This window comes from Aulonocara stuartgranti (assembly GCF_965226115.1).
Source record: "Aulonocara stuartgranti genome assembly, chromosome: 3".
Lineage (NCBI taxonomy): Eukaryota > Metazoa > Chordata > Actinopteri > Cichliformes > Cichlidae > Aulonocara > Aulonocara stuartgranti.
In genome coordinates, this window is record NC_138941.1 from 77,160,221 (window position 1) to 77,186,881 (window position 26,661).

Here is a 26,661-nt window from a genome sequence, read left to right on the forward strand (position 1 = left end):
TGCTTCGAGACGTCAGGACTGTTTTAAAGCTTCACGTGTAATAGTCAGCAGAGGTGTGACCACATTTCATACTTGCCTCATATTACTCAATCTTCCTCTTCCTGCCGTCTTTCACAGCTGCTCGGATCAGAAACCCTCCAAAGTATCATCAGCGCTCCTGTTTCTGTAAGTCTGAAACACATTCCCACCTTCTGCTCACAGCTTTAACTGACTTGACGACAGCTTATTCTAGGTAGTAGCAGTAGTTACTAATTTGTAGTATCAGTGTTTGAGTTTTACAGGGTCAGTGCTGTCTGAACAAACAGAGGGACTTCTTGGTTATTTTCTGCCACAGTCATACATGAACGATCACCGACTCGTGTACCACTTTTTATCTGATTTATCTGCTTTTATGGGGAATTAAACACACTTCCTGAGATTTACTGTAAAGAAATATGAGAATAAACAGGAAATTTCACAAGTCCAGAAAGTTCCCTTCAGCTGTAACCTCAGAGCAGCACAGTGAAAGGGAGAAGTCCTCTCTTCTATTTATCAGTGTGTGTGTGTATATATATATATATATATATATACTCAATAAATTAATCATATATATACACTTAGAACCGTTTATATTTAAAGGTGATTACATTATTATTGATGCTGTATTTATGGTGACATGATTAGCTTACAGTGAGCAACATTAGCTTTAAAAGGTCTAGAACACCCTGTTGGTTTTTTCATATTGTATTTTTCAACCATGAAGTTGTTTCAGATTAAAATCTATTATTCGACAGAGAATTGGCGAATCTGAGTTAGATTGATGCTATTGAACTATTTTGCTAATAAACTATTCTACAGACTGTGCTAATATACTGTTTGTTACTGTAAGGTTTATTTTACTGAGAGAACTGTTGTTGTAAATTGGGGCAATATAAATAAAGTTGAATTGAATTGAATAAAGCCAAGCTAACTTTATTTATACAGCAAAACAGTCACGGTCCTGGGTCAGTGACTGAGTGTATTGTTATTGTAATTTGTTATCTGTAGTGTTTAATATAAGTTTAGTTCTGTGCCTCTGTGATTTGTCTACGGATTTCCTGTTTTTTCCATTTTCAAAGTCTGTGTCTTCTGTTGGTGTATTCTGTTTTCTGCACCTGGTCTCAATTTGCCCAATTGGTTCCAGCTGTTATTTCACCTGTTCCTCGTTCTCCCCCGTTCCCAGTAGCAGGGGCGACATCGTGGTGCGGGGCAGCATCACGGACATCGGCAAAAAAAAAAAAAAATGCTCTAACTCATGCTGCCCCGACGTCAGCCAGCGCATATGGGGAATGGCATAGGCACCGATCGGTTTTCTATCGCCCATTTGCTGGGAGTAAGGGCACCCTCCGTTTGCGAGGTGCGCCCAGGGAGGAGAGGGCGGGGGATTTTCTGACCAGCTGGAGCGACATCTAATAACCAACTTGCAAAATAAAAACAAACCAACAAACACGGAAACATCAGACATCATGATACAGACTTATGATTTGCACAGATGTTTTTCGAAATTCTATATGCGAAAAGTGAGCGCGAGAGCCCTCGGTGCGCCTGCTCGCTGCTGAAGTCAAAGTAAACTTTATTGTCATCTCCGCTACAGACAGTCCAGTATATAGAGAGAGGAGACGACGAGGCTCCAGTTACAGCAGTGCAAGTAAACAAACAATATGTATAAGAAGAGTAAGAAAATAAATATACACCTTATGACCAGGGGTAAAGGGATCAATAACAATTTAAAATTTACAGTTTGATGATTTAAAGGGCAGCACGGTGGCACGGTGGTTAGCACTGTTGCCGCACAGCAAGAAGGTCCTGAGTTCAATTCCACCATCAGGCCGGGGTCTTTCTGTGTGGAGTTTGCATGTTCTCCCCGTGTTTGCGTGGGTTCTCTCTGGGTACTCCGGCTTCCTCCCACCGTCCAAAGACATGCAGCTTGTGGGGATAGGTTAATTGGATAATCCAAATTGTCACTAGGTGTGAATGTGAGTGTGAATGGTTGTCTGTCCCTGTGTGTTGGCCCTGCGACAGACTGGCGACCTGTCCAGGGTGTACCCCGCCTCTCGCCCTATGACTGCTGGGATAGGCTCCAGTGCCCCCCGCGACCCTGAAAAGGATGAGAGGAAGCGGATGGATGGATGATTTAAAGTCTCACACACAACCTGTCGAAAGGGGAGGGGCCTGCTGCTTCCAAATAGGGGGGGGGGGCCGCCAGAGGGAGTGTTCGCCCAGGGCGCCAAACAGGCTGGGACCGCCACTGCCCATTCCTGTCTGTGTATTTATAGTGCGTGTCCTTTGGTGCTTGTTGCCGCATCATACCATCATTTCTGCCTGTTTGTTCTGTTCTTATGTTATTTCAGTTTTGTATTTCGGCCAGCAATAAAGCTGTGGTTCTGTTAAGTTCACTTTTGCCTCCATAAGTCCTGCACTTGGGTTCTCTTCCAGCATGCCTGCACACAGACCATGACAGAAAACATATAGATATTAAAACATAAATACAGTACCAGTGAACAATACAGAACACCAACATCAAGAATTAAGTATTGTACTTAGCTCAACATAACTGTGGCTCCACTGGGCCATGCAACAATAGTCATTGTTATTATGATTGTTAACATCACTCAGGGGTGATGTTACAGGGGTGCCCAATCCCGGTCCTCGAGAGCTACCGTCCTGCAGCTTTTAGATGCATCCTTGTTCCCACACACCTGAATCAAATGAATGGCTTGTTATCAGGCCTTTGCCAAACATGATGGCATGCTGAAGAGATCAAACCATTTGATTCAGCTGTGTTGGAGTAGGGATGCATCTAAAAGCTGCAGGACGGTAGCTCTCGAGGACCGGGATTGGGCACCCCTGCTCTATTACAACCAGAAATTATGTCAATTACAGAGTTATAATTTTAACATTTTAAGTATTAGTTTTTTACTAATAATATATAGAAGGGCGGAAAAGTCAGATCTGTCTGGCTATTCCGTACTTGCTTGCTTAACTTAACAGCTAATCTATCTTCCTTCAGCTGTGATGATGTCGGAGGACCTTCTAAACACTCTGGAAGATCTGGGAGATGAAGAGTTTAATAAATTCAAGTGGTTCCTACAGCAGACCGACGTCATTCAAGGCCCCATGACCATCAAGAAGAGCCGACTGGAGACAACAAGCAGGTGGGACACCGTGGACTTGATGGTGCAGACCTACAGACTTTCTGGAGCTGTTGAGGTGACCAGAAGGGTTTTAAAGAGGATCGGCAGGAATGACCTGCTGCTCGGTTTGTCTGTTATCAGGCCCAGACCCGAAGGTGAGTCACAGCAAGGGACAAACAGGAAGTCAGTCTGAGAAAGTTACATAGAGCTTTAACACTTTCAACATCTGTTTGTCAGTGAATGTCAGTGATTTGACCTCTCAGGCTCCTCTTCCTCAGACTGAAGGTAAGTCACTGCTTTGTTTTCCATACATTCCAGGCTTCTTTACTCCAAATATCTCAATGTGAAGTAACTGTGAGCATGACATTGAACTGTCACCTGGTTTTACCCATAATTCTTGGTTGTTTTATAGTCACTTATAATGTTGAACTCCACTGTAAAGGAACTTATACAAAATTCCTGTGTTAGCCCTTTGAGGTTCACAGCTCTAGACCTGGTATCCTCAGAGTTTGCTTAAAAAAATTTTTTTTCAGTGTTCCTATTATCCTTATAATTATTTAGGTTACTACAGTATACTATTACAGCCTCAGTTAGTTCAGTTCTTTAACGATAGCTTCTCTCCTGTGATCTCCATCACATTCTTGAAAATGTCCTGGCAGACACAGCAAACCTGTCTACATGTACTGATATGCGACAGGCCAGATTCCCTGTGCATCCTGAATGGATTGCAGTTACCATCTCATGCTAGCAATGGCAAGGAACAGCAAAAACCAAAACTATTAAAAGATCAGAGAGGGAGGATATGCTCTATGGCCATCACATGCTAAATCAGGGGTGTTGAACTCCAGGCCTCAAGGGCCAGTGTCCTGCAGGTTTTAGATAACACCCTGGGTCAATCAAATGATTAATTCATCAGTAGGCCTATGGAGAACTTCAAGCTAATTAAATCAGCTGTGTTGAATCAAGGATACATCCAACACCTGCAGGACACCAGCCCTCGAGGTCTGGAGTGCCATACGCCTGTGCTAAATGCTTCCCATTTTCAGGGGTTGTCCTTTTCTTTCTCCAGTTCACCAAGCAGCTGATAATGACAATGGCTCGCTAGACATTGTGATCCCTCAAGTTCATGATGATCAAGCGAGATTCCTACTGTTCACATTTACTCATTTGAGTTCAAAAGATGCAGACAGCTAATAGACGTGCATAAAATCACTCCAGAAAAAATGGTCAGCTGCAGATAGCCAATACATGTCCAGTCGTACAGTCGTAGTGTGGCATTTTAGAGAATGACATGACAGCAATATGAGTTACACACAATATGTTTATCACCCTGTTTGACACAGATGTGATGGTTCCAGTACCAGAGCCTCAACCCATCACGCATTACCAACAGATGCTTCGATCAAACTTCCAGGACAAGTTTATGTGTGCACAAGAAGGGTGGGCAGAAGATAAACAGCGTCTGGCTGATATCTACACAGAACTATACATCACAGCTGGGTATGACATACATATCAACATACAGCATGAGGTCCGGCAGATTGAAAAGGCATGGAAGCCGGAAGAAACAGAGAAAGCCGTTAAACCCACAGACATATTCAAACATCCTTCTGGAGAATACAGACCCATTAAAACAGTGATGACCAATGGAATCGCAGGAATTGGAAAAACATTCCTTGTTCACAAGTTTGTGTTGGACTGGGCTGAACAAAGATCCAATCAAGATGTGCATCTGGTTTTCCCCTTCACCTTCCGTCAGCTGAATCCACTGAAGGGAAAAAAATTCAGTTTGGCAGAGCTCATTCATGAATGTATCCCAGAAACTGTAGGCATCACAGAGGAGGCTCTTAATTACATCTTTAAAGATATTCAGTCATCGGGAATTACCAACTATGACAAAAGTAAATTCAAACTTCTGTTTGTGCTTGATGGGCTGGATGAGAGCCGCCTTCATCTCGACTTTCATTCTGAAGATATTCGCTCTGTCGATGTAACAAAGTCAACTAAAACAGATGTCTTGTTGAAAAAACTCATCAATGGAAAATTGCTACGGTCTGCTCGCATCTGGATAACCACACGGCCTGCAGCAGCCAATCAGATCCCTCGAGAGTTTATCAGCAGTACAACAGAGGTCAGAGGGTTCACTGACCCACAGAAAGATGAGTACTTCAGGAAGAGATTCAAAGGTAAGGAGCAAGCTGACAAAATCATCTCCCACATCAAGACAACAGGAAGCCTCCACATCATGTGCCATATCCCAGTCTTCTGCTGGATCAATGCTACAGTTCTAGAAGATGTGCTGAAAACAAGAGGAGGACAGCTGCCCAAGACCCTGACTGAGATGTACGCAGAGTTCCTGGTGTTTCAGATTGATCGGACAAAAGAAAAGTATGGCCCACAGAAAAGCATTGAATACATTAAGTCATTAGCAAAACTGGCCTTTCAGCAACTGGACAAGGGCAACCTGATCTTCTATGAAAAAGATCTGAGAGAGAGCAGCACTGATGTTAGTGAAGCCTCGGTATGCTCAGGAGTGTTCACAGAGATCTTCAAAGAAGAGCGAGGAAGGAAAGGGAAAGACGGGATGTTCAGCTTTGTCCATCTGAGTGTTCAGGAGTTTCTGGCTGCTCTTTATGTAAGGATGTCACTTAGTAACAGCAACATAAATGTCATGCCTTTACCACAACCATCACTGAAAAACCTTCGACTGCTTTTAAGGAAGACATCTTCAAAGAAGATCCACATGATTTCCATTGACAGGGCCTTGCAGAGTCCAAATGGACACCTGGACTTATTCCTTCGCTTCCTCCTGGGTCTATCACTGCAGACCAATCAGGATAAACTGCAGGACCTTCTAATGAAGAAAGACAGTGGCACAAAGACCAATCAGAAAACAGTCCAATACATCAAGAAGAAGCTCAGTGAGAATCTGTCTCCGGACAGATGCATCAATCTGTTCCACTGTCTGAATGAGCTAAATGATTGTTCTCTGGTGGAGGAGATCCAACAGTCCCTGAGTTCAGGAAGTCTCTCCACAGATAAACTGTCTCCTGCTCAGTGGTCAGCTCTGGTCTTCATCTTACTGTCATCAGAAAAAGATCTGGATGTGTTTGACCTGAAGAAATACTCTGCTTCAGAGGAGGCTCTTCTGAGGCTGTTGCCAGTTGTAAAAGCCTCCCACAGAGCTCTGTGAGTGCACGAATAACTGACACAGGGCTGTTATCAACTAGTAATTCTCAGTCAGCAGATCTTCATATAACTACATGCTAACATTAATTATGGCTTTAGATTTAGTATAAAGCTTACTTTAAGTTTAATATTTGAATTATAGCTGAGATTATCCTGTGAAAAAGCAACATAAAACCACTACTCAACTACCATCGTTTTTTTTCCTCATGAAAACTTTAACTGAAATAACCTAACAGCGTTTTACACTGTCTATCATAGAATCTGTTTCACTGTGTGTCTTTATCTGTTCTCCAGGCTAAGTGGCTGCAATCTGTCAGAAAGAAGTTGTGGAGCTATGTTATCAGTCATCAGCTCACGGTCGACTAATCTAAGAGAACTGGACCTGAGTAACAATGACCTGTGGGATTCTGGAGTGAAGCTGCTGTCTGTGGGATTGGAGAGTCTACACTGTACACTGGAGGCTCTGAGGTTAGGGTTTGGCTTATCTTTAGTGGATGACCAGCAGATGATTTTCTTGATATGTAGCTTTATATACACATTAATTAACTACTTAAGCGGTATTTGATGATGCAGCCATAATAAGCCCTCTTTTATTTGGGTATTTAGATAAATGGCATATAAAATTCATAGCCACATTGATGTCAATCATTGGTTTGTGGTGCAGAATTATGAACCTTTGCGGTTTGCATTTTGGGCATGCCAACAAGGCACATTCATACAATGTATAGATGCAAGGTACAAATACAGATATCCACTAATTATTGCAAATATGTTAAATAATATTTTCATTTTACTACCAAAAAAGTAATGTGCCTTTATTGTCATTGACTTACAATTAAATCAGGAAATTTGCTCCACTATCAGGTGCATTTAAAAAGTCACAATCACACACATTCACACAAGATGACTAAAATATATGTATATAGAAGGGCGTAGATTTGGCATGGACAAAAGGGACATGTCCCCACCAATATCCAGACATTATTGAATTGTCCCCACCAATAATTTGATCTCTTCAAGTGAAGAAAAACAAACCCGATGGAGGAAAAAAACCGATCTGTCAACGTCTCATTCACCCAGCGGTGCAGAAAGTTCTCTACTGGAGTCCTACGTCATGTGACAATTATGGCAAATGTGATTGGCTATGGCTTTCGGGGAGCTCTGTTTAGTTTTAGCAGCGGCAAGCCTGCGCTGTGAGGACCTGAAAGGAGGAGGATGGCAGCAAGAAGGAAGAACCTGGATATAAGAAAGTATTTTTCAAAGAAACCTGTCAGTCACTTAAAGCCAAGTTAACACATAAAATGTGTCCGTCATAATAACTTTACAGGCTATGCTAGGCTTTGGCCCACATCAGTCTCAATTTGTATGTAACCATGAATAACGTGTTTTGTAAACTGCACAACAGGCAGCACTATTAGTTCTCTCAGTCTCAGAGCAGCATTTCTAATTTTGATTGAAACTGTCAGAGAAAACGGCAGCTTTGAGCAGCCAGGATATTAGTTTACAGAGGCTGTTAGAATTATATGTCTAACGTTAAAATGTTGGTGACACAATAATTTCATCCTAATGGCACTGACATATTCATAGGGTTAATTTTTGAGACAAAATGTCATGAGGTAGTCATGATTTTGCAAATATTCCACCTTGTAGTGCAGTTTGCACAAATTGTTTTAAAAATGCACTCAGCCTACAAACATTACTGACGAGTCAAGATCTGCACAAAGTGACAGAAACACTGAAGCAGCTACACATTTTATTCTTATTGTCATGTATGTCCTATTTGTCACGTGACAGAAGAACCAACACAAAGCTCAGAGAGTAATGGTGACACAAGATCCCAGGTGGAATTGGAAGATGACTTGTTGGTTCATTGTTGTATTTGAAGCACATGTGTGACTGCATGTATGTGGAATGTCTCACTGTTATTCATCAGGTGACAGAGGCAGCTCTGCCATGTTGTAGCTCAGAGGTGAAGAGGCGAGGTCACAGGTGACTGACTGATGATTTGGTGCTATAGATTAACGAGAGGAGAAGGCATGTGTTTGGCTCCTTCACATAGTGTACATTGAGTTTTTGTGTGGGGGCACCAGTAGTCCATGTCTGTTGCTGTAACAGTAGTTCATGTTTAGAATAAACAATCCCAGCTCACTGAACTGATTGGGTCAATAATGTGCCTAAAATGTTGCATAATTTTGCTGACAGATCTTTCACTTTGTGGTAGAGATGGACCGATCCGATATTACGTATCGGTATCGGTCCGATACTGACCTAAATTACTGGATCGGATATCGGAGAAAAATAAAAAATGTAATCCGATCCATTAAATATCACGAAAGCACCTCACAAAACTTGCAACACGCCGTAACTCGCCTCAGAACGTTAGCACGTCGGAGCAGTATGCATCACGTGATAGAGCGGCTGTGGCATGCGGGACCTGTCGGTGGTCTGGATAGCATGTGGAGCTTCGCTAGCAACCCGGCATTTCATCTCCGACAAAGTTATCCCCGAGAGAAGTAAAGCAAGTGTGTAAGTCCATCTCTGAATGTTTGTAATGCATTCCCACATTAAGCTTAACGAGCGACTGCCTCTCGCTCTCCGGCTGCTACTTCAATCATGAAACTGCTTAACGATCAGCTGATCGGCTTTTCTGTCGCGAGTCCGTCTCTCTGGTTTGCTTTTGCCCCACTTTGCACCAGAAAGAGGAAACCAGCGGCTGAACAACAGCAGCACGTTTAAGCTTGATAAGCTGTTGTTAGAATTTATTTAATATTACTTTCTACACCAGGATCTTTTTCTACGTAGCTGACGGCTGGTAACTGTGCAGGGGCGGATCTAGCAAAGTTTAGCCAGGGGGGCCGATAGGGCATGAACAGGGAAAAGGGGGCACAAAGACATACTTTTCTTTCTTATTCTCATTTAAAATGTCGAGCTTTTAATAAATAATTATCTGACACCCAAAGTTTTAATTTGATGTAAAATGAATAGAAGTCAATTACTGTATATAGTGACTATTAAGTCTAATATATATACCCTAGTAAGCTATAGTACTTTTTCCTTTGGGAAGGTACCATCTGTGCAGTCTGCAATTTTGTTGAAGAAAGATGTTGAATCTATTTAATATTTCTTGAAAAATAATTGATTTCTGTGCATTTTTTTTCACACTGCATCAAATTAAGGTTGATTACGTCTATTAAGCATCATGAGGTGGCGCGTGAGGGGTGGTTCCCTATTTTTTATTTATTTATTTTTGTTGTTGCTGGGAGTTGGAACCCTATTAGTTAGGTTGCTTAATATTTACGCTAAGTACGCTTTAAAATACCAGAATAGGGAGGATGGTGTAGGTCTAAGTTTATTAGATTGATCAGTATTGCTGAACTATGAAATATCTTTTTTGTATACAGATATAACAGAATAGCTTTAGTGTAGTTGTTGTTGTTTTAAACTTGAGTATGAACTTGCAGACTTGCAAAATGCAGCAAGATATTTTAAAAAACAGTTTTGTTTATTAAAAAACACTATATCGGATTCATATCGGTATCGGCAGATATCCAAATTTATGATATCGGTATCGGTATCGGACATAAAAAAGTGGTATCGTGCCATCTCTACTTTGTGGTAATCTTAGATTAGTTTTATGTAGAAAAACCACCAGGTCATTCAGTGTTCCCTTAGTGCTAATGTATAAGAGATGTTGGTGTAACTGAAGTAATGTTGTTAAGTCCTTAAAGTCATATTCTGTTATTGTCATGACTGTATTTGAAGCTATTTTTATGTTTGTATGATACCAGATTTATATGGATTATGGCTTAAGTAAACTAAAGCCTAAAATACTTTAGTCAGTCACTTGTTTAATAGTAATTTAAAATTATATAATTCACATATAAAACTATTAATTGTAATTTTAAATGGTTTAAAAGCATGCAGAATAGCATATGTAGGCAAGTATATTTCTTTCTTTTAATCAAGAAGCAAAGACAAAAAGGAAAAAAATAAGAAATAGGGCATGGTTTGGTGGTTGAATCATCCGTCCCCACTAGGGCTGGGCGATATGACCCAAAATTCATATCTCGATTTTTTTTTTTTTTTTTTTTTTTTTTTTTTTAGCTGGATGGCGATATAAGATATATATCTCGATTTTTTTTTTTTTTTTTTTTTTTTTTTTTTTTAAAGCCATAAGTTAAGAACAAAAAGAGTTCTTAGTCACACTGTGTCCCAGATGTCACACGGGCACTTTTATTTACATACAGCGTAGATGTACATGAAGAAATTACTCAAAAATAAATTATCAGCATTTATTAAACAATCATGGTCCATAAATAAAAGAAAACAATGTTGTTTTTGTGCATGACAAAAAGCTCACAATTGTCCAGTCAAAATGTAAACTAATAGACGCTGAGCATAATAACAAAGAGACAGATTTCACAGCTGCACCACGTCTCTGAACAGGTGCCATTTGTGGTCCTTATACACATACAGTACGGTAATATTACGTTGAAGCACAGTACGTATCACTCCACGAGGCTCCTCCCCGGTAGCCGTAATCCTCCGACAATCCATCAAGCGGTGCAGCTCCGTAGCTTAGCAAAGTCATATTAAAACATTTTTGGACAGATTGATGAGCGCTGTGTACCACATAAAATCGGTTCGCGGTCAGTAAGCGCAACCAGAATTCATACATAAGGCTCACTGTCGAGTTTTGAGAAAATGAAAGGATTTTAGGCCGTGCAGCCCCTCCGGGCTGCATGTCGTTAGCGCGGTTAGCTCGCTAACACGTTGACGCCGTCCAGCCCCACGCACGGGGCGATCCGCGGTAACTCGCTAACGGAGATTTTCCGCTTTCATCTTGTCATTGCCTGCAGGTGAAGCTATGGGGGAGGGGGAGTTGTGTTCAGTGAAGGAGAGGCGAGGCCGAGTAACGTTGCGTAGAGACAAAACTGGACGAAAGAGAGGCAAACCTGCGGCTCCACAAGTATAATTATAACGTAACATAGACTATATTGATATAAACGATATTGTCACATCTTATATCTCGTATGAAAATATATCGATATTTTTAAAAAAACTCGATATATCGCCCAGCCCTAGTCCCCACCAATGCCAAAACCAAATCTACGCCCTTGTGTATATATAACTAACCATATAAAATGAGAACCTGTTAAACAGAATTGTATAAAGTGCACTGTAATGTCAAGGTTGTCAAAAAGGACTTAGTGGGTCAGTGACTGTTGATAGCAACAGGAAGTGTTTACGGCCAAAGTGTGAGGAGCCTTTTATGATATGCCTGGCTCTGGTGAGAATAGAATAGAATAGAAAACTTTATTTGTTAATTTCTTCAAATGTACTTGCCATACAAAGGAATTGAAATTACGTTTCACACTGTCTCATGCGTAGACATTGACAACAATAAAGTGCAGATGCACAACAAAAACAGCCCTAACAATAAGGTAATATTAAATAGGTAACAGGATAGACAAAAAATAAATAAAATAAAGTGTTCCAACAGTGTTCCCTGGAAAATAGTATACTAGTCTACTTGAGGTAGTCCCAGGTTGTGGTTGATAGGGGTATTTTGTTTTAATGCAGCATAAGACTATAGCAGCAGTAATAGTAATATAATAATATAAATAGTGCTAAAAGAAATACTAAAAATATATAGCAGCAGGTGTGTGCAATTGCAATGCAGAGGTAGTTGCTTCCAGTCAGGAATGTTTTCCAGTTCTTGGTTCAGAGAGTGTTTCCTTGTTGGAGAGTGTGCGTGAATGGGGGGTGGGGGTGGGAGGGGTAGAGTCCAGTCTGTCTTCCTATACTTCTGCCAATCTGGTGATTCTGCTGGCTGGGAGCCGAGAGGGAAGAGAGTTCAGCAGTCTCACAGCCTGGTGGATGAAGCTGTTGGTGAGCCTGGTAGTGCGGGAGCGGAGACTTCTGTATCTCTTTCCAGAGGGCAGGAGGCTGAACAGACAGTGTTCATGTGGGTTGCATCGTTGACAATTGTGATGGCTTTGCGGGTGAGGCGAGTGGTGTAACTGTCTTGCAGGGAGGGGAGTGGCACACCAACTATCCTCTCAGCTGTTCTCACAATGCGTTGTAGAGCTTTCCTGTTATAGTCAGTGCAGCTACCGCCCCACACAGTGATGCAGCTGGAGAGGATACTTTCAATAGTTCCTCTGTAGAATGTGGTCAGGATGGGTGGTGAAGCACTTGCCCGCTTGAGTTTGCGCAGGAAGTAGAGGCGCTGTTGTGCTTTCTTGGCCAGTGATGCTGTGTTGGTGGTCCAGGAGAGGTCCTCACTGATGTGCACCCCCAGGATGTCACAGGCTGGGTCTCCGACCCAGCACTCTGAGTTTTCTTTGTATTTTTTGATATGTTATTAGTTTGTGTTATTTCCTATTTGCCTTTAGTTTAGGCAGTTATTGTTCCTGGGTTTTCTATGTTTTGGGGTTTTCTATTTATTTCATCACGTATTAGGTCTGTTAAGTTGTGTTGTCATTTCCTGTTTTATTCTGACAATGTCATGTGTTCTTTGTTCATTGTATTTAGCTTTCCTCTTCTGGTCCTGTCATTAGGTTTATGTCTGTCAGTTGTTTTCCCCCATGTGTCGCCACTTCCCCTGATCACCTCATGTCTGTATTTAAGCCTTTTGTTTTCTTCATGCCATTGTCAGTTCGTCTGTTTATCTCACCAGAGTTACAGTCATAGTCATAGTCATAGTCTTAGCCTGTTTATTTTCCACCTCAGTCATAGTTATAGTTTTTGGTCTTAGTACCTTTAGTGTTTTGCCAGCTTGGTGTTTTGTTTCTTAGTGTTTTGCCTGTTTGCTTTGGTCTCTTGGTTCATTTCCTGCCGTCATCGCAATAAAGGTTCACTTTTCTGTTAATCATTACTATTCCTCGTCATCATCTGCTTTTGGGTCCTGTTTCCGCACACATCGGCGCACCCCGCCGTGACACAGGAACTTGGTGCTGCTCACCCTCTCCACCGCAGCGCCGTCGATGGTCAATGGGGGGTGACAGGTGTGGCCTCTCTGGAAGTTGACAATAATCTTCTTGGTCTTACTAACATTTAGCAGGAGGTTGTTGTCTCTGCACCACGTGGTCAGGAGCTCAACCTCCCTCCTGTAGTGGATCTCATCGCCCTCAGTGATGAGCCCCACTAGCGTTGTGTCGTCCGCAAACTTCACAAAGTGGTTGGAGCTGTAGGTTGGTGTGCAGTCATGTGTCATCAGGGTGAAGAGCAGAGGACTGAGCACACAGCCTTGTGGAGCCCCCGTGCTCAGGGTGATGCTGTTTGAGACCTTATTGCCCACACGCACCGCTTGAGGCCTCTGGCTGAGGAAATCCAGCAGCCAGTTGCAGAGGGAGGTGCTGAGGCCCAGTCTGTCCAGTTTACAGATGAGTTGTTGTGGTATTATGGTGTTGAATGCTGAGCTAAAGTCTATGAACAGCATTCTCACATATGAGTCTTTCTTGTCCAGATGAGTTAGGGCTGTGTGGAGGGCAGAGCAGATTGCATCCTCTGTAGATCGTTTCGCTCTGTATGCGAACTGGTATGGGTCCAGGGTGGGAGGTAGGGTGGATTTGATGTGTGACATGACTAGTCGTTCAAAGCACTTCATAATAATGGGTGTCAGTGCCATGGGGCGGTAGTCATTGAAACAGGCTGGGGATGGTTTCTTTGGCACAGGTATGATGGTGGCAGTCTTGAAGCATGATGGGACAGTGGCTTGCCTCAGGGAGGTGTTAAAGATGTCTGTGAAGACATTTTTCAGCTCCTCTGCGCAGTCTTTCAACACACTACCAGGGATGTTATCTGGACCCGCTGCTTTCCGGGCATTGATGGTGATGAGTGTCCTCTTCACGCTGGCAGCAGACGGGCACAGAGGCTGGTCGTGTGGAGGTGGTGGTGTTTTCTGTGGGCGTGTGTTGTTCTGTGCTTCAAATCGTGCAAAGAAGCTGTTCAGGTTGTTGAGCAGAGTGGTGTCGCTCTCACAGCTACGCGCTACAGGCTTGTAGTCTGTAATAGCCTGGATGCCTTGCCATAGGCTTCTTGCGTCCTTGCTATCATTGAAGTGGGAGGTTATCTTGTGTGTGTAGTCCTGTTTCGCTTTCCTGATGCCACGGTACAGGTTGGCTCTCGCTGTTCTCAGGCCTATTTCATCCCCAGCTCTGAAGGCCTTGTCTCTGGCCTTCAGCAGCCTGTGGACATCTCCTGTTAGCCATGGCTTCCGGTTGGCTCGAGTTGTGATACTTTTCACTTGTGTTACATCATCAATGCATTTGGTGATGTATGAGCTCACCGTATCTGTGTACTCCTCGATGTCTATGATGTTACTGTAGGTGGCTGCTTCCTTGAATATGTCCCAATCAGTTGACCCAAAGCAGTCTTGAAGAGCAGAGGTGGCCTCCTGTGGCCACACTCTTACCTCTTTCATAACAGGTTTGATGACCTTCACTCTCTGTCTGTATGCTTACATTAGCATAACAGTGAGGTGATCAGAGGTGCCGATGTGGGGGAGGGGGATGGCTTTGTATGCTCCATTTTCCTGTGTGTAGACCAAGGCCAATATGTTGTCTCCCCTTGTTGGAAAATGAACATGCTGATGAAACTTTGGGAGAGCAGTTTTAAGATCAGCATGATTAAAGTCTCCTGCGAGGATGATGAAACCGTCTGGGTGTGCTGTTTTTTGCTCACTGATGGCCTGATACAGTTCGTTCAGCGCCGCATTTCTATCGCTGTTGTTGCTAGATGGAGGTATATAAGTAGCGACCAACAAGATCGAACTTACCTCCCTGGGCAAATAGAAAGGGATCACGATCATGAACTCCGCCAGTGATGAGCAGTGTTTGCGTACTACAGTGGCATCATGACACCACTCGTCACGGATGTAAACACAGACCCCGCCACCTCGGGTCTTGCCTCCGTCTACGAGAGCCCTGTCGGCTCTGTAGCATGCTAACTGCTCCAGTTGTATGGCCAAGTCCGGAATGTTGTCATTAAGCCATGTCTCAGTGAAAACTAGCACACAACAGTCACTTACTTTGCGATTCACTGATCTCAGAAGTCGTATGTTGTCCATTTTATTGTCCAGAGATCGTACGTTGGCCAAGAGGATCGATGGTATAGCTGGGCGAGTTGGCTTAGCCTCAAGCCTGACTCGGACACCTCCACGCTTGCCCCGCTTCCTTGTCCTAGCACACCGCTTTCGACGCCTCCTTGCCCGGGGAGGGGTAGCAGGCGAGTCCGGTGGGTTGCTAGGCCAGCTAGCAGGCTGTCGCAGAGCAGAAGTCCTATCTCCCTTTGCATCCCTTAGCAGGTAGTGGGATGTGACAATATTCAGTGCTACTTATTTTTTCATTCAACTTTAGTGCCAAATCACAACAATAGTTGACTCAAGGCACTTCATATTGTAAGGTAAAGACTTAACATAATAGATTGAAGATAGGACAAAGACATGCTGTGGAAGAGAGCCAGAGATTAATGATACCAAAAGATTATACACATAGTACGCTGGACCTCAACATGGAAACCAAAACAAACAGAAAAACGGCTAAACTGGAGTACACACAAGCCATAGCACTAACACACATCACCATAAAAAAGGCATGATCACGGACTTTAGATAAACACATTTAAAGTGCTACAAAAAGCACAAATATGTCAGCTGAATCACAACTAAACAAATGGCTAGCAACAGGGATGTCCTTGATCATTTAAAACTTTAAATCTTAGCTCAGTCTTAGTCCCTTCTCCTGTCCCTTTACACCTGAAACAAAGGGGAAAACTGTTTCTAGAGAGCAATGCTAATTTGTACGATGCTGGAAACATGCCGTTGCTACACTTTTCAACCCTGAAACAAATCACGCAAACAGTGAATCTACACTGTAATAGAAGCATGTTGTATTTACAGTGCTCTCAAATCCAGCTTCCTCAAGTATTATAGATCTGTGGGATTCAATACATCTTCTGGAGACAATGGTTCAGTAAAGAATCTATGTGCCATAGAGTGAATCAGTATCTCTGAAAAAATAAAAGCATATTTTTTTGGAACCAAGCTTAAAGATATATATCAAAATAAAATAAAATTATATACATAATTCTCTTTGCTTTATGTTTTACATCTTTGTGTTTGCCCTCAGGCTCTCGGGCTGTCTGATCACTCAGGATGGTTGTACTTCTCTGGTATTAGCTCTGAACTCCAACCCCTCCCATTTGAGAGAGCTAGACCTGAGCTACAATCATCCAGGTGACTCAGGCATGAAGCTGCTGTCTAGCTTACTGGATGATCCACGCTGGAGACTGAACACTCTTAGGTATGATAGTTTCAGTATTTATTAATGCTCGTCATCAATTAATCACATTGTTACATGTACTATTATATTAGTTTATTACATGTTTATTTTAAAAGTGCTGCTGTATGAGAAGTGTAATATTCAGTTTTAAAGCTTTTAAACAAATAGCGTGCTTTTTAACAGCAGTATTCTCTTAACACAGTAGCAGTTACAATATTTGTTGTGGGTAAATCTCACCTGAAACATTAATCTGATCATCAATCAATCCGACTTCAGGGAGGAGTATTTATCTGACAAAAATGCTCTAATCTAAACCATCACCAACAAAATAGCAATTCACCTCGTTTGTTAGATGGGTCACATGTTCCCCTGGTTCTTTGTACTTTCCTCACCTCGCCCTGTGGACATTCCTCTCTGCTGTCTCAGAAGATCAGCCCTCCTTTCCAGTGAGATCACCTGAAAAATTCCTGCGTTTTCTTCTGCCAACTCAAACAGCCCCCCTGCCCTCTGAACCGCTTGACTCTGAGCCTGTTTGAAATAAAAAGCTGTGAATCTTTTTTCCAATCTCCTGCACTTCAGTCCAGTTTCTTGGTGAACCGGGAAACCTCAGCCTCCCCCTTCATCATTCCAATTTTTCATTTACTCCGTGCTGTTCTGGTGTCAGTGGAACTACCTGTTAAAGTGTAACATCGGCGTGCTAACACAAGCTCCGGACAGAAAGAAAGCTCCCATAGAGCAGAGGCCAGGAGCTCATTGATCTTGATTTTCCATGATGTTAGAGGATCAGAAACATGTATTGATATTCTGGATGTTTCATATATTTTCATACCACTAACTAGTTTCCATGTTCCTGTCTCAGCGTCTCTGTTGGATCCAGGGTTACCCATGGCTGTTGGTACCACACAGCAGAATTGCAATTTCAGAATCAGAATCAGAATACTTTATTGATCCCTGGGGGAAATTATTTTTTGTTACAGTGCTCCATTTTAAACCAACATTAAGACAAGACAGACAATACGCTAACTAAGAATAGTACAATATATACATATATATACATACATACATACATACATAAGTCACTTATAAATAAATAGTTGGAAAAGAAACATGTGTAGTTGTAGCAGCAAACAGTGTGTTAAGTGGATGCGTTGTACAGGGAGATGGCCACAGGCAGGAATGATTTCCTGTGTCGTTCAGTGGTGCTTTTCGGTAATCTCAGTCTCTCACTGAACGAGCTCCTGTGACTGACCAACATGTCATGGAGTGGGTGGGAGGTGTTATCCAACATTGTCTTTATCTTGGACAGCATCCGCCTTTGAAAGTCTTTTAAATGAGTAGAAGCATTTTAAGGCCTTTCATGTCTTTCTTTTATGTCCATGTGTCTCTGTCTCTGCTTTAAAGATGAATTTAGATATGTTTCTTCTTCCAGGCTGGACCATGGTGGAGAGCAGAGGCTGAAACCTGGTCTGAGGAAGTGTGAGTGTGTGCTCACTTTGATTTATGAAAATAAGACAGCACGCATTACACTAGTTTAAATCACACTAAAGATTCTAGAGGATGAATCACTGTGAAGCTGTCTCCATCAGTCTGTGGAGAAGGCAGCAGATGAAGTCTTGTTGTTTCTTCTTCTCTCCATCAGATTCCTGTGATCTTAAACTGGACACAAACTCAGTGCACAGAAAACTTAAACTGTCCAACAACAACAGAAGAGTGACGGCAGTAACAGAGGAGCAGCCTTATCCTGATCACCCAGAGAGGTTTGAGTACTGGCTTCAGCTGCTGTGTACAAATGGTCTGACTGGTCGCTGTTACTGGGAGGTCGAGTGGAGCGGAGAGGTTCACGTTTCAGTGACTTACAGAGGAGTCGCGGGGAGAGGAGGCAGCAATGACGGCAGGTTTGGAGCAAACAGTCAGTCGTGGAGTTTGAGGTGCTCCGATGCTGATCGGTACTCTGTGTGTCACAATAACAGGAGAACAGACCTCTCCTCCTCCTCCTCCTCTGCCTCTAACAGAGCAGCAGTGTATATGGACTGTCCTGCTGGCACTCTGTCCTTCTACAGAGTCTCCTCTGACACTCTGATCCACCTCCACACCTTCAACACCACATTCACTGAACCTCTTTATCCTGGGTTCTGGTTATTGTCATACGGTTCTTCAGTGTCTCTTTGCTCTCTGTAGCGGGGGAAGCCTCCACAGAACCGCTTCAGCTCAGGGTGGTACTCAAAAATCAGTAAACCTGATGGGTGTGGGTCATTTGACCCAGGACTCTGACTTTCTTTTGTTTTGGTGATTGTTATGTATAATGATTTTAGGTTCATTAGTTAGTCTTGAGGTGATTCTGAGTTCGTTGTGTTCCCTGTTTACTGCTTTGTGTGTTAGGCTCTCGTGATGTTTTGGTCTCTCCTGTGTTTCCAGTTTGTTGTGTCATCTGTTGTAAGAGCCAATTAAAGGCTGGTTTCTTGGTACTGGTAAAATGATTAAAATGAGAAATATACATTTTTATTGTTAAATATATAATTTCCAAATACCGCTATGGTAAAAACATAAGATATGGAAATGTGAAGTTCTGATGTGCTTTTTGGTATATGGTAATTACATGTGGGGAGTCAGATAGGCATAAAGTCTCATTAAAGATCTTTGTTGAAAGGAAAGTTCCATGGTCTTGCTTGTGCTTCCAAAGCTTGTTGCTGGACTGAGTCCTGAAGGCGGTGAAACGGAGACGAAGTGCCGCTGTTACATCTGTGTCTCTCACTTCCTTGTTCCCTGGGTCCCAGCCATGCCTTCGTGTTTGGTCTCCCCTTTTTGCTTACATGTTCCCTCACTCCATGAAACACACGTGTATCAAGTATGTTCTCCCCAGCCCGTCATGTCCCTCTTAACGTGTCTCTCTGTGTCTCCCCTCTCCCATGACTGTTTCCAATCATTCACACTCACGCTTAGAGCCAATATAGAACCTAGACTGGATTCAAACCTTCTTGCTAAGAGGCAGCAGGGCTAAACTCCTGCATATTTTATTACATCATTTCAAAGATGTGGATTTTAGTGGTCTGCAGAGGTGGGAAGTAACAAAGTGCAAATACTTTCTTACTGTATTTAAGTAGAATTTTCAGGTACCTGAGTAATTCTTTCTCCCTTATTTTAAGCACTTTAAGTGTACTTTCTACTTACATTTTCAAAACAGGCTCCTTACTTTTGCTCTAATACATTTGGGTTGTTTCACGTCACTGCGAGCCTCTAAACATCAAAAGGATCTGAGCCTAAACAGGAAAACCTGTTTGCTTATCAATCAGACGATGTCACATAAAATGATCCTGTTGCGTACAGACAAATCAGAACCAATCAGAACCAGCTAGCTCCACATGTCACATGCAGGAGGATAACTTGCAGTGATAATAATAATAATAAAGTGTAATAAGGTCTTTTTTTCCCTATTTGTAAAAGGAGAGAGTATAATTTTTGTTGTTGCTGTATGAAAACAATAAAGATGACTCTATTCTACTCTATTGTGGGCTAACGGTGAGCCAGAAACGAACGCTGGATCACTGGATTATATGTGAGATCAGATGTTCACTGCTCACCAGCGTGGAGGCTTTTCACCTGAAGGTCTCCTCCTCTTTCTTCATCAGCTTCTTCCTCTTCTTCTTGCTCAGGTTCTGCCGCTCCATGATCTTATCGTAGTTGAAGTGCTTGTGTTTGGCGTCGGCGCCGTCGTCCCCCATCAGCAGAGCGAAATCAGCCTGGAAACACATGCAGACGGGTTTATATGCCGACAGAATCTGATCCAGGACCAGCCTGGCTGTGACCACTCTGACCTTCTGTTTCAGAGCAGTCAGCTGATCCAGGTGTTGTGCATTGACATTGTTGTGAGGTATTAATAAAGGTCAGAGGTGAACAGCTAAGAGCTGACATCAGTGATGTTTGTCTCTGAACAGGAAGCTGAGGACACACTGGGTCTGATGGACGACCTTCATCCTTCACTCTGCTCCTCTTCTTCTTTGTTTCTCCTGAAGCTCCGTTGTTTGAGGGATTTTAGTCACTAACCCACGCACAGGATAACTCAGTCCACTGACTCTGAGGGATTACATGTAATGTTACCATGCTCTGGTACTTCCTGCTTCTACTCCCTCATATCTGACACAATATTACCACTCGTGATCTTTGAGGTGTGTTTTGCTACGTGTGAGCTGCTTCAGTGTGATTCTATCTTTTATTTTGTTTCCACTTTATGGAAACGAATCCACCACAGAAGTCCTCTACAGTCTAAATCAGCCCAACCTTTCCTCCACCCCGCATACCTGGAACTCCTGCCCCAGGCACATTCCACCGTGATCCCCCGGGAACTCCCCTGAAACCGAAAGTAAACACGTCACAGTGGGCGTGGCGTGACGAAGCACCGCTATGAGAGCTGTCGGTGTTTTGCTGTGCTTTTCTGTGTTTGCGGGAGTCTTCATGGAGGATAAAGAAGCCCCACGGTAAGAAACCCACTCTTATCCTCTTTGTGCGCACGCGCGAAGACCGGCGTAACTAAAAAGTTCAAAGGTGAGAAAGCCGACAGGAAAACGCTCTAGCTAACCGGCCCACGGCAGCACACACAGCCGCCCACAGACTGGCCTGTCCTGACACACACAGTGGGTACAGACGGGTTACAGACCGCGGTGCAGTGATTTGTGCCGTCCGCAGCTCCCTGTGCGGCCTTCACGCCGCGGATACAGTCAGCTCCCCGTGACACACGCGAAAACCCGAAACACAGACACGTCTCTGAGCCCACGAGACATCCCTGACGGAGGAGGAGCCCTTCATGTGGGGAGGCTTCATTGATGGATGAATGTAGCATGGAGTTAGCAATGCTAGCAGCTTGTGCGGTTTGGCTGTTTCTAATAAAGGTTTTACAAACGGTTGCTGTGGCTTCATTAGTGACGTGAGGCTGTGATGACGCTTACAAGTCCCGGTGAGACAGGTTGTTCGTGTTTGTGGCATGTGTGGGTAAAGCAGGGCGTGACGTCAGGTGATAACAGATGTTTCTGCTGTGAAACCTAAGAAACACGTCCCTGCTCGTGATGATACCAGCGCTGAGGTTGTTATCAGCGTCAGACTATTTAAAGTACACTTTGTTGTGACTTTGTGTCTTTGTGTTGTGAGGTTTGTCCTGGATTCATGATGACCTTTGTGCTTTTAGGTCATTCCAGTGTCTCGATGTTTCCTGTCTCTTTGTCCTCAGCGTCTCCTGTGGAGGTCCGTCCACTCTCTGTCCCCATGTGTCCCCTCTCGCTCTGCGCTTCGTCTCTGTGGTTGTTCGCCTTGTCCAGTGTCAGGTTTATATGCCTGAAGTCTCTGTCTCTGAGCTGTGTTTCCTGTTTTATTTTGAAAGTCCCTGGTCCAGTATGTTACGTTACCTTGTTGTGGTGTCTTCCCTGTGTGCTGTGTGCTCTCTGATCCTAGCCACAGTACTTCTTACTTTGTATTCGCTTCCTAAATTCCTCAGTTTGTTAGTTTTGAGTCCAGAGTCCTGGTGTGCTCACAGCCGGCTCAGGACACACCCAGGAGAGGGAACGGGACCCAGCAGCCTATTAAAGCCCCTCTGCTGCACTGGGCTGTCGTAAAGGTATAATGTGTGGTTAATACTGCAGTCTGCTGTTACATGTGTTACCATTTAAAATCTGCTGTATGTAAAGTACTGGCACCCCTCAGCTTCCCAGTAGATGCATCTATCGTACAAATGGGAAAATCCTAAGGTGACCTCTGACCTTGGGATGGTCAATGATGGTCCCTGATTTTCAAACTGATCCAAGATGAAGCTGCACCATGGTATCAGTTTGGAATCCTACGACTGGACCGTCAGTCTTTTATGGCTGATGAGTAAAAAGGGTGCACTAAGCCAAAGCTCCTACACTTTTTTCAGCTGGCTTGAGTTGTTTGAAGTCCCATGTCTGTGGGTCAGTTTCAAACATCTGTCAGGGTTTCTCTCCGCCTGGTGCTTTTTAAGGCAGAGAAGCAGCAGCATGAAGGCTCGGTCTTTGTAAGTTCCTGGGTTGTTTTTCTTATTTGGCTGTAGTTATTCAGCCGGCCAGACGAACCCTTGAATAGAAACAACTTTGAAACTTGGTGAACATGAAGTCATTGATATTAGAGATAAACAGTATTTAAGACCTTGTGCAATAAAAGAAGAAATAACTGTTTTCCAGCTTAAAACCAGAGTGTGGGTGACGGTTGGTGGATCACTGTTATTCCCAGTTTTTCCTGCTCTGGTTCTTTTGGTTTTGCCTGCTGAGCTCGATCGCTCACTGGTGCTCATCTTTACATTAGTAAAGTGTTTGAAGTCATTCTCTGTCTCACAGGCCTTAAAAGCATCACCGCTCTCACCTGTTTCCTGTTTCTCCTCTCAGTTTTCAAGCATGCCTCGGGCTGGAGGTGTATGAGGGGGCGGAGTCTGTCATGCTGCCCTGTCAGGTACCAGAGGACGTTTACCGGGACGCCACAGCAGTGGTTTGGGGCCGCAAGGACCTCAGCAGCCCGACAGTCCATCTGCGTCTGCAGAGCGGGGACGATCTCACGAAACAGAACGTTATTTACTTCAACCGAACGTCGATGAGAGCCGACGCTCTGCAGACCGGAGACCTCAGCCTCACTCTGAGGAAGCCCGTAGTCAATGACACCGGCACCTACACCTGCACCACCCGAAGATATGGACAAGATCAGAGCAAGACCCATTTGCAACTGAGGGTGGCAGGTCAGTGCTGTCGATAAAGGTCAGAGGTCAGTCATACTCTGAGAATGTGCTGGGTGATCTTCAGGTTGTTTGTGTTTGTGTGGACAGAACGTCCTCCTCCTGGTCCCACTCCTCCTCCAGTCTGGCCCAAAGTTGTCTCGGGTGTCCTGGTTCCTGTGGTTCTCCTGGCTGTCGGCTTTGGCGTCTTCATGTACTTTAGATATAAAAGGTTAAAGAACAAAGAAGGTATGTGTGTTATCAGAGCGCTCCACGGACATCAGTCAGTGTTTCCCACTCATTCGTTCACTCATTACAAAACCTTATGATGACATACAGCATTTAGATTGTTAATGATCTAACGTGTGTTCTGAGTTCCAGGCCCTGATGGGACATGACAGTACGTTTAAATTTGTATTATGTATGTAGGTTCAAGATCAGATCTTAGTGTCGTTTTTATGCAACACACTCACACAAGACAAGTCAAAGGAAATCTCCTCAGTGCTGCTGATGGCGTCCGTGGAGCTCATGTGCTGCTTCGTTCTCTTCTCAGTCGTTCAGGTCACAGCAGAACCAGGTGATGAGTCGGTCGTGCTGACCTGCAGAAGCACTGTTCAGCCCGATGGTGCTAAAGTGGTGTGGAAGGACAGGAATGAGAGGAAGGTGCACGTATGTCAGAAAGACTCTGAGCAGCCTGAAAAACAGCACAGACGCTACAGAAACCGAACAGAGATGAAGAAAGAGCCGCTGAGGACCGGAGACCTCAGCGTGACCCTGAAACACCCCACAAACACCGACAGGGACACCTACACCTGCACCGTCTACAGCAGGGAGGGGAAAGAACTGATGGAGAAACAGGTGGAGCTGAAAATCAAAGGTCAGTGCTGCAGATACAGAGGCTTGGATATTGTTATTGACAGCTATTTTGTCACAGTGCGTGTCTTTGTCTGTCACACACCTGCTGTGCAGCAGCTCTGTTATTCTGACGAACACAGAGGCCATCTTTGTAGTTCCTGTCAGACTTCATTAGGTCTTCCTGTTTGCTCTCTGTTAGAAATATGAGCAGCAGTGGACTTTGATGGGATGTTACGGTGCAGGCTTGAACAGCTGCTGAACAGATGTGAGTTCAGGGGAGCGTTGTCGTGTTCTCAGAGGAACAGCAGTGAGTCTTTGAGGAACACGATGCTGCTTTCTGTCATTTGTCTGATGAGTTCTATCAGCGATGGAAACCAGAGTCTGCTACTGATATGAGAGGAAAGCAGGAACAGCTGATACTGGACGCTCCTGCCTTCATGTGGTACAAAGCAGGACTGCACTCTACTCTGAATCTTAAACATGTGTAGTGTTCACTGTGAAAGCAATTAGAAACAAATCAGTACATAAATAATGACGGTGAGTTATATAAAGGCCAAGTGAGGCACCAGGACTCTAATCAGATAGATTTAAAAACAACTGGATAACAATATCATTTCCATTTGTCAGGATTCTTCATTGTTTAGAGTGAAAGACGTAATCACACTCCCATGTATGTACAACAGGGCTTTTTCAGCATGTTGGTGCTGCGTTTCTGCTGATGTCCAAATCTTTATGAAGTTATAAAATCAACCCTGTTTATAGAACAGTTCAGTGCGTTTGTGTGAAGAAGAACGATAAAGCTTGTAGCAAACCTGGTGTTGGACAGACCTCTTCAATGAGTGTGTAGATGAACTGCAAACATGGCTTCTTAGTAACAGTGTAACTGCCTTTCACTGATCAGACATCTTCAGGCCCTCGTCTTCAAATGACTGACTGGGACCAGCATCGAGATGAAGCTGGTGACTTAGTGATGTTGCTGCTGATGTGATGCTTCTGTGGCTTCGTGATGAACACGTGTTTCAAATGCTGCATAAATTAAAATTAATTGACAAACATAAATGCCGTGTCTTCGTACAGCTCATGTTGTGTTGTTCTCCTCTCAGAGTGCCAGGTGGAGGTGGTGGAGGGGGCGGAGTCTGTCCTGCTGCCCTTCAAAACCACAGAAAACCTGCCCGGGGACAGCGATGTGGAGTGGAAACGCCATGAACCCGAATACATGAAGGTCTGTGTGTATGAGAACGGCTCTGACCGGCCCGACAAACAGGACGACCATTACAGAGGTCGCACTGAGATGAACACTGACCTGCTGACCACCGGAGACCTCGGTCTGACCCTGAGACAGCCCACAGTGAAGGATGCTGGGAGATACGCCTGTGAGGTCAACAGCAAGGAGGCCTGGAGATACAAGAGGGTGTGGCTCACAGTCAAAGGTGAGTTGTAATCGGTGTGAATGTGTCGTACTGTCCTATCTTTACATCAGTTCTGTCTGTTTGCAGTTAACTTTAAAAAAGCATTTCAAGTCATAAGAAAGAACATAGAGAGAGCTGTGCAACACACTTTGTTTTTATGCCCTACGACGTCACAATGATGCTACATAGTTTCACTAAGTCAGGCACACACAGCTTATAGAAGCCAAAGATTTCAGTACACCGTTTTAGTCTGCAATGCTTCAGGGTCAAAGGTCAGCATGTAGCAATTAAAACATCAAAGTGTTAGTTTAGCTCCGAGTGTTTGTTTGTGACTTCTTGTGTTTCCTCTGCAGGGACAGATCAGGTCCAGGATCCAGCCGAGGACAACAAGGCTATTGAAATGATTCCTCTGATGGACCAGCAACCAGCTTGATCTGACTGGGCTCTGATCATGGATCTGACTGGTCTGTGAGTCAGAGGGAAAACACCAGTAATGGGCTGAAGGGGATGAAGAGGGGACGATGCTGAGTTCCTCCACGTTCTGTGAGGAGGTTTTCTGTTCATACAGCTGAACCCTGCAGTGGCTGTAGCTCGGCGCACTCATGCAGCAGCAGCTGTTTGATTTTACCACATTAGCACAAACAACACTCATTTTTTACTTACACATTTATATTTTACTTACCCATAATGCCTTGCTGTTCAGGTCTCAGCTGTGACCGGGTGCTGTTTAGTTGATGTTTGGACCTCATGTCTGCACGGTCTCAGAGCTCCTACATGTGTGAGGCTTTAGTGTTGGCTGTGTCTGTAAAACTGCACGAAATATAAGACAACTAACACTTTAACATACATGTAGCTAACGAAGTGTACGACGAAAAAGAACAAAATGTTTCTGTAAAATGCTGCTGAAGAGAAAAGAAATAAAGTCCATCATCTGTCTCTGTCTGATGTATGGACATTTGTTATTCTTTACACAGTTAATCACTTTGGTTCACTCTTCACAACACCTCAAAGTGTGGAGGAAGCAGTGGCTCAGATAACCAGTCGTTCCAACCAAGGTGTGGAGTTCA

General features: G+C 43.7%; 2 protein-coding genes across 3 annotated transcripts; both read left to right on the forward strand.

Annotated features, from left to right (window-relative positions):
- LOC309703491 (NACHT, LRR and PYD domains-containing protein 3-like) lies at window positions 1-19,697 on the forward strand. Of its 2 annotated transcripts, XM_082528359.1 has the most exons (8): window positions 1-165; window positions 3,029-3,307; window positions 3,390-3,437; window positions 4,496-6,341; window positions 6,636-6,809; window positions 16,475-16,648; window positions 18,057-18,103; window positions 18,267-19,697. In XM_082528359.1, the coding sequence occupies exons 2-8, from the start codon at window positions 3,034-3,036 to the stop codon at window positions 18,803-18,805; spliced, it is 3,102 nt and encodes a 1,033-aa protein (XP_082384485.1). In that variant the 5' UTR covers window positions 1-165; window positions 3,029-3,033; the 3' UTR covers window positions 18,806-19,697. The 2 variants fall into 2 exon arrangements, with proteins under 2 accessions (XP_082384485.1, XP_082384486.1); XM_082528360.1 differs by lacking the exon at window positions 3,390-3,437.
- Window positions 19,698-20,913: 1,216 nt separating this feature from the next.
- LOC309703577 (uncharacterized protein) lies at window positions 20,914-26,536 on the forward strand. Its single transcript, XM_082528490.1, has 6 exons — window positions 20,914-21,099; window positions 23,011-23,354; window positions 23,442-23,579; window positions 23,884-24,207; window positions 25,289-25,615; window positions 25,948-26,536. The coding sequence occupies exons 1-6, from the start codon at window positions 21,026-21,028 to the stop codon at window positions 26,025-26,027; spliced, it is 1,287 nt and encodes a 428-aa protein (XP_082384616.1). The 5' UTR covers window positions 20,914-21,025; the 3' UTR covers window positions 26,028-26,536.
- The last annotated feature ends 125 nt before the right edge of the window (window positions 26,537-26,661 follow it).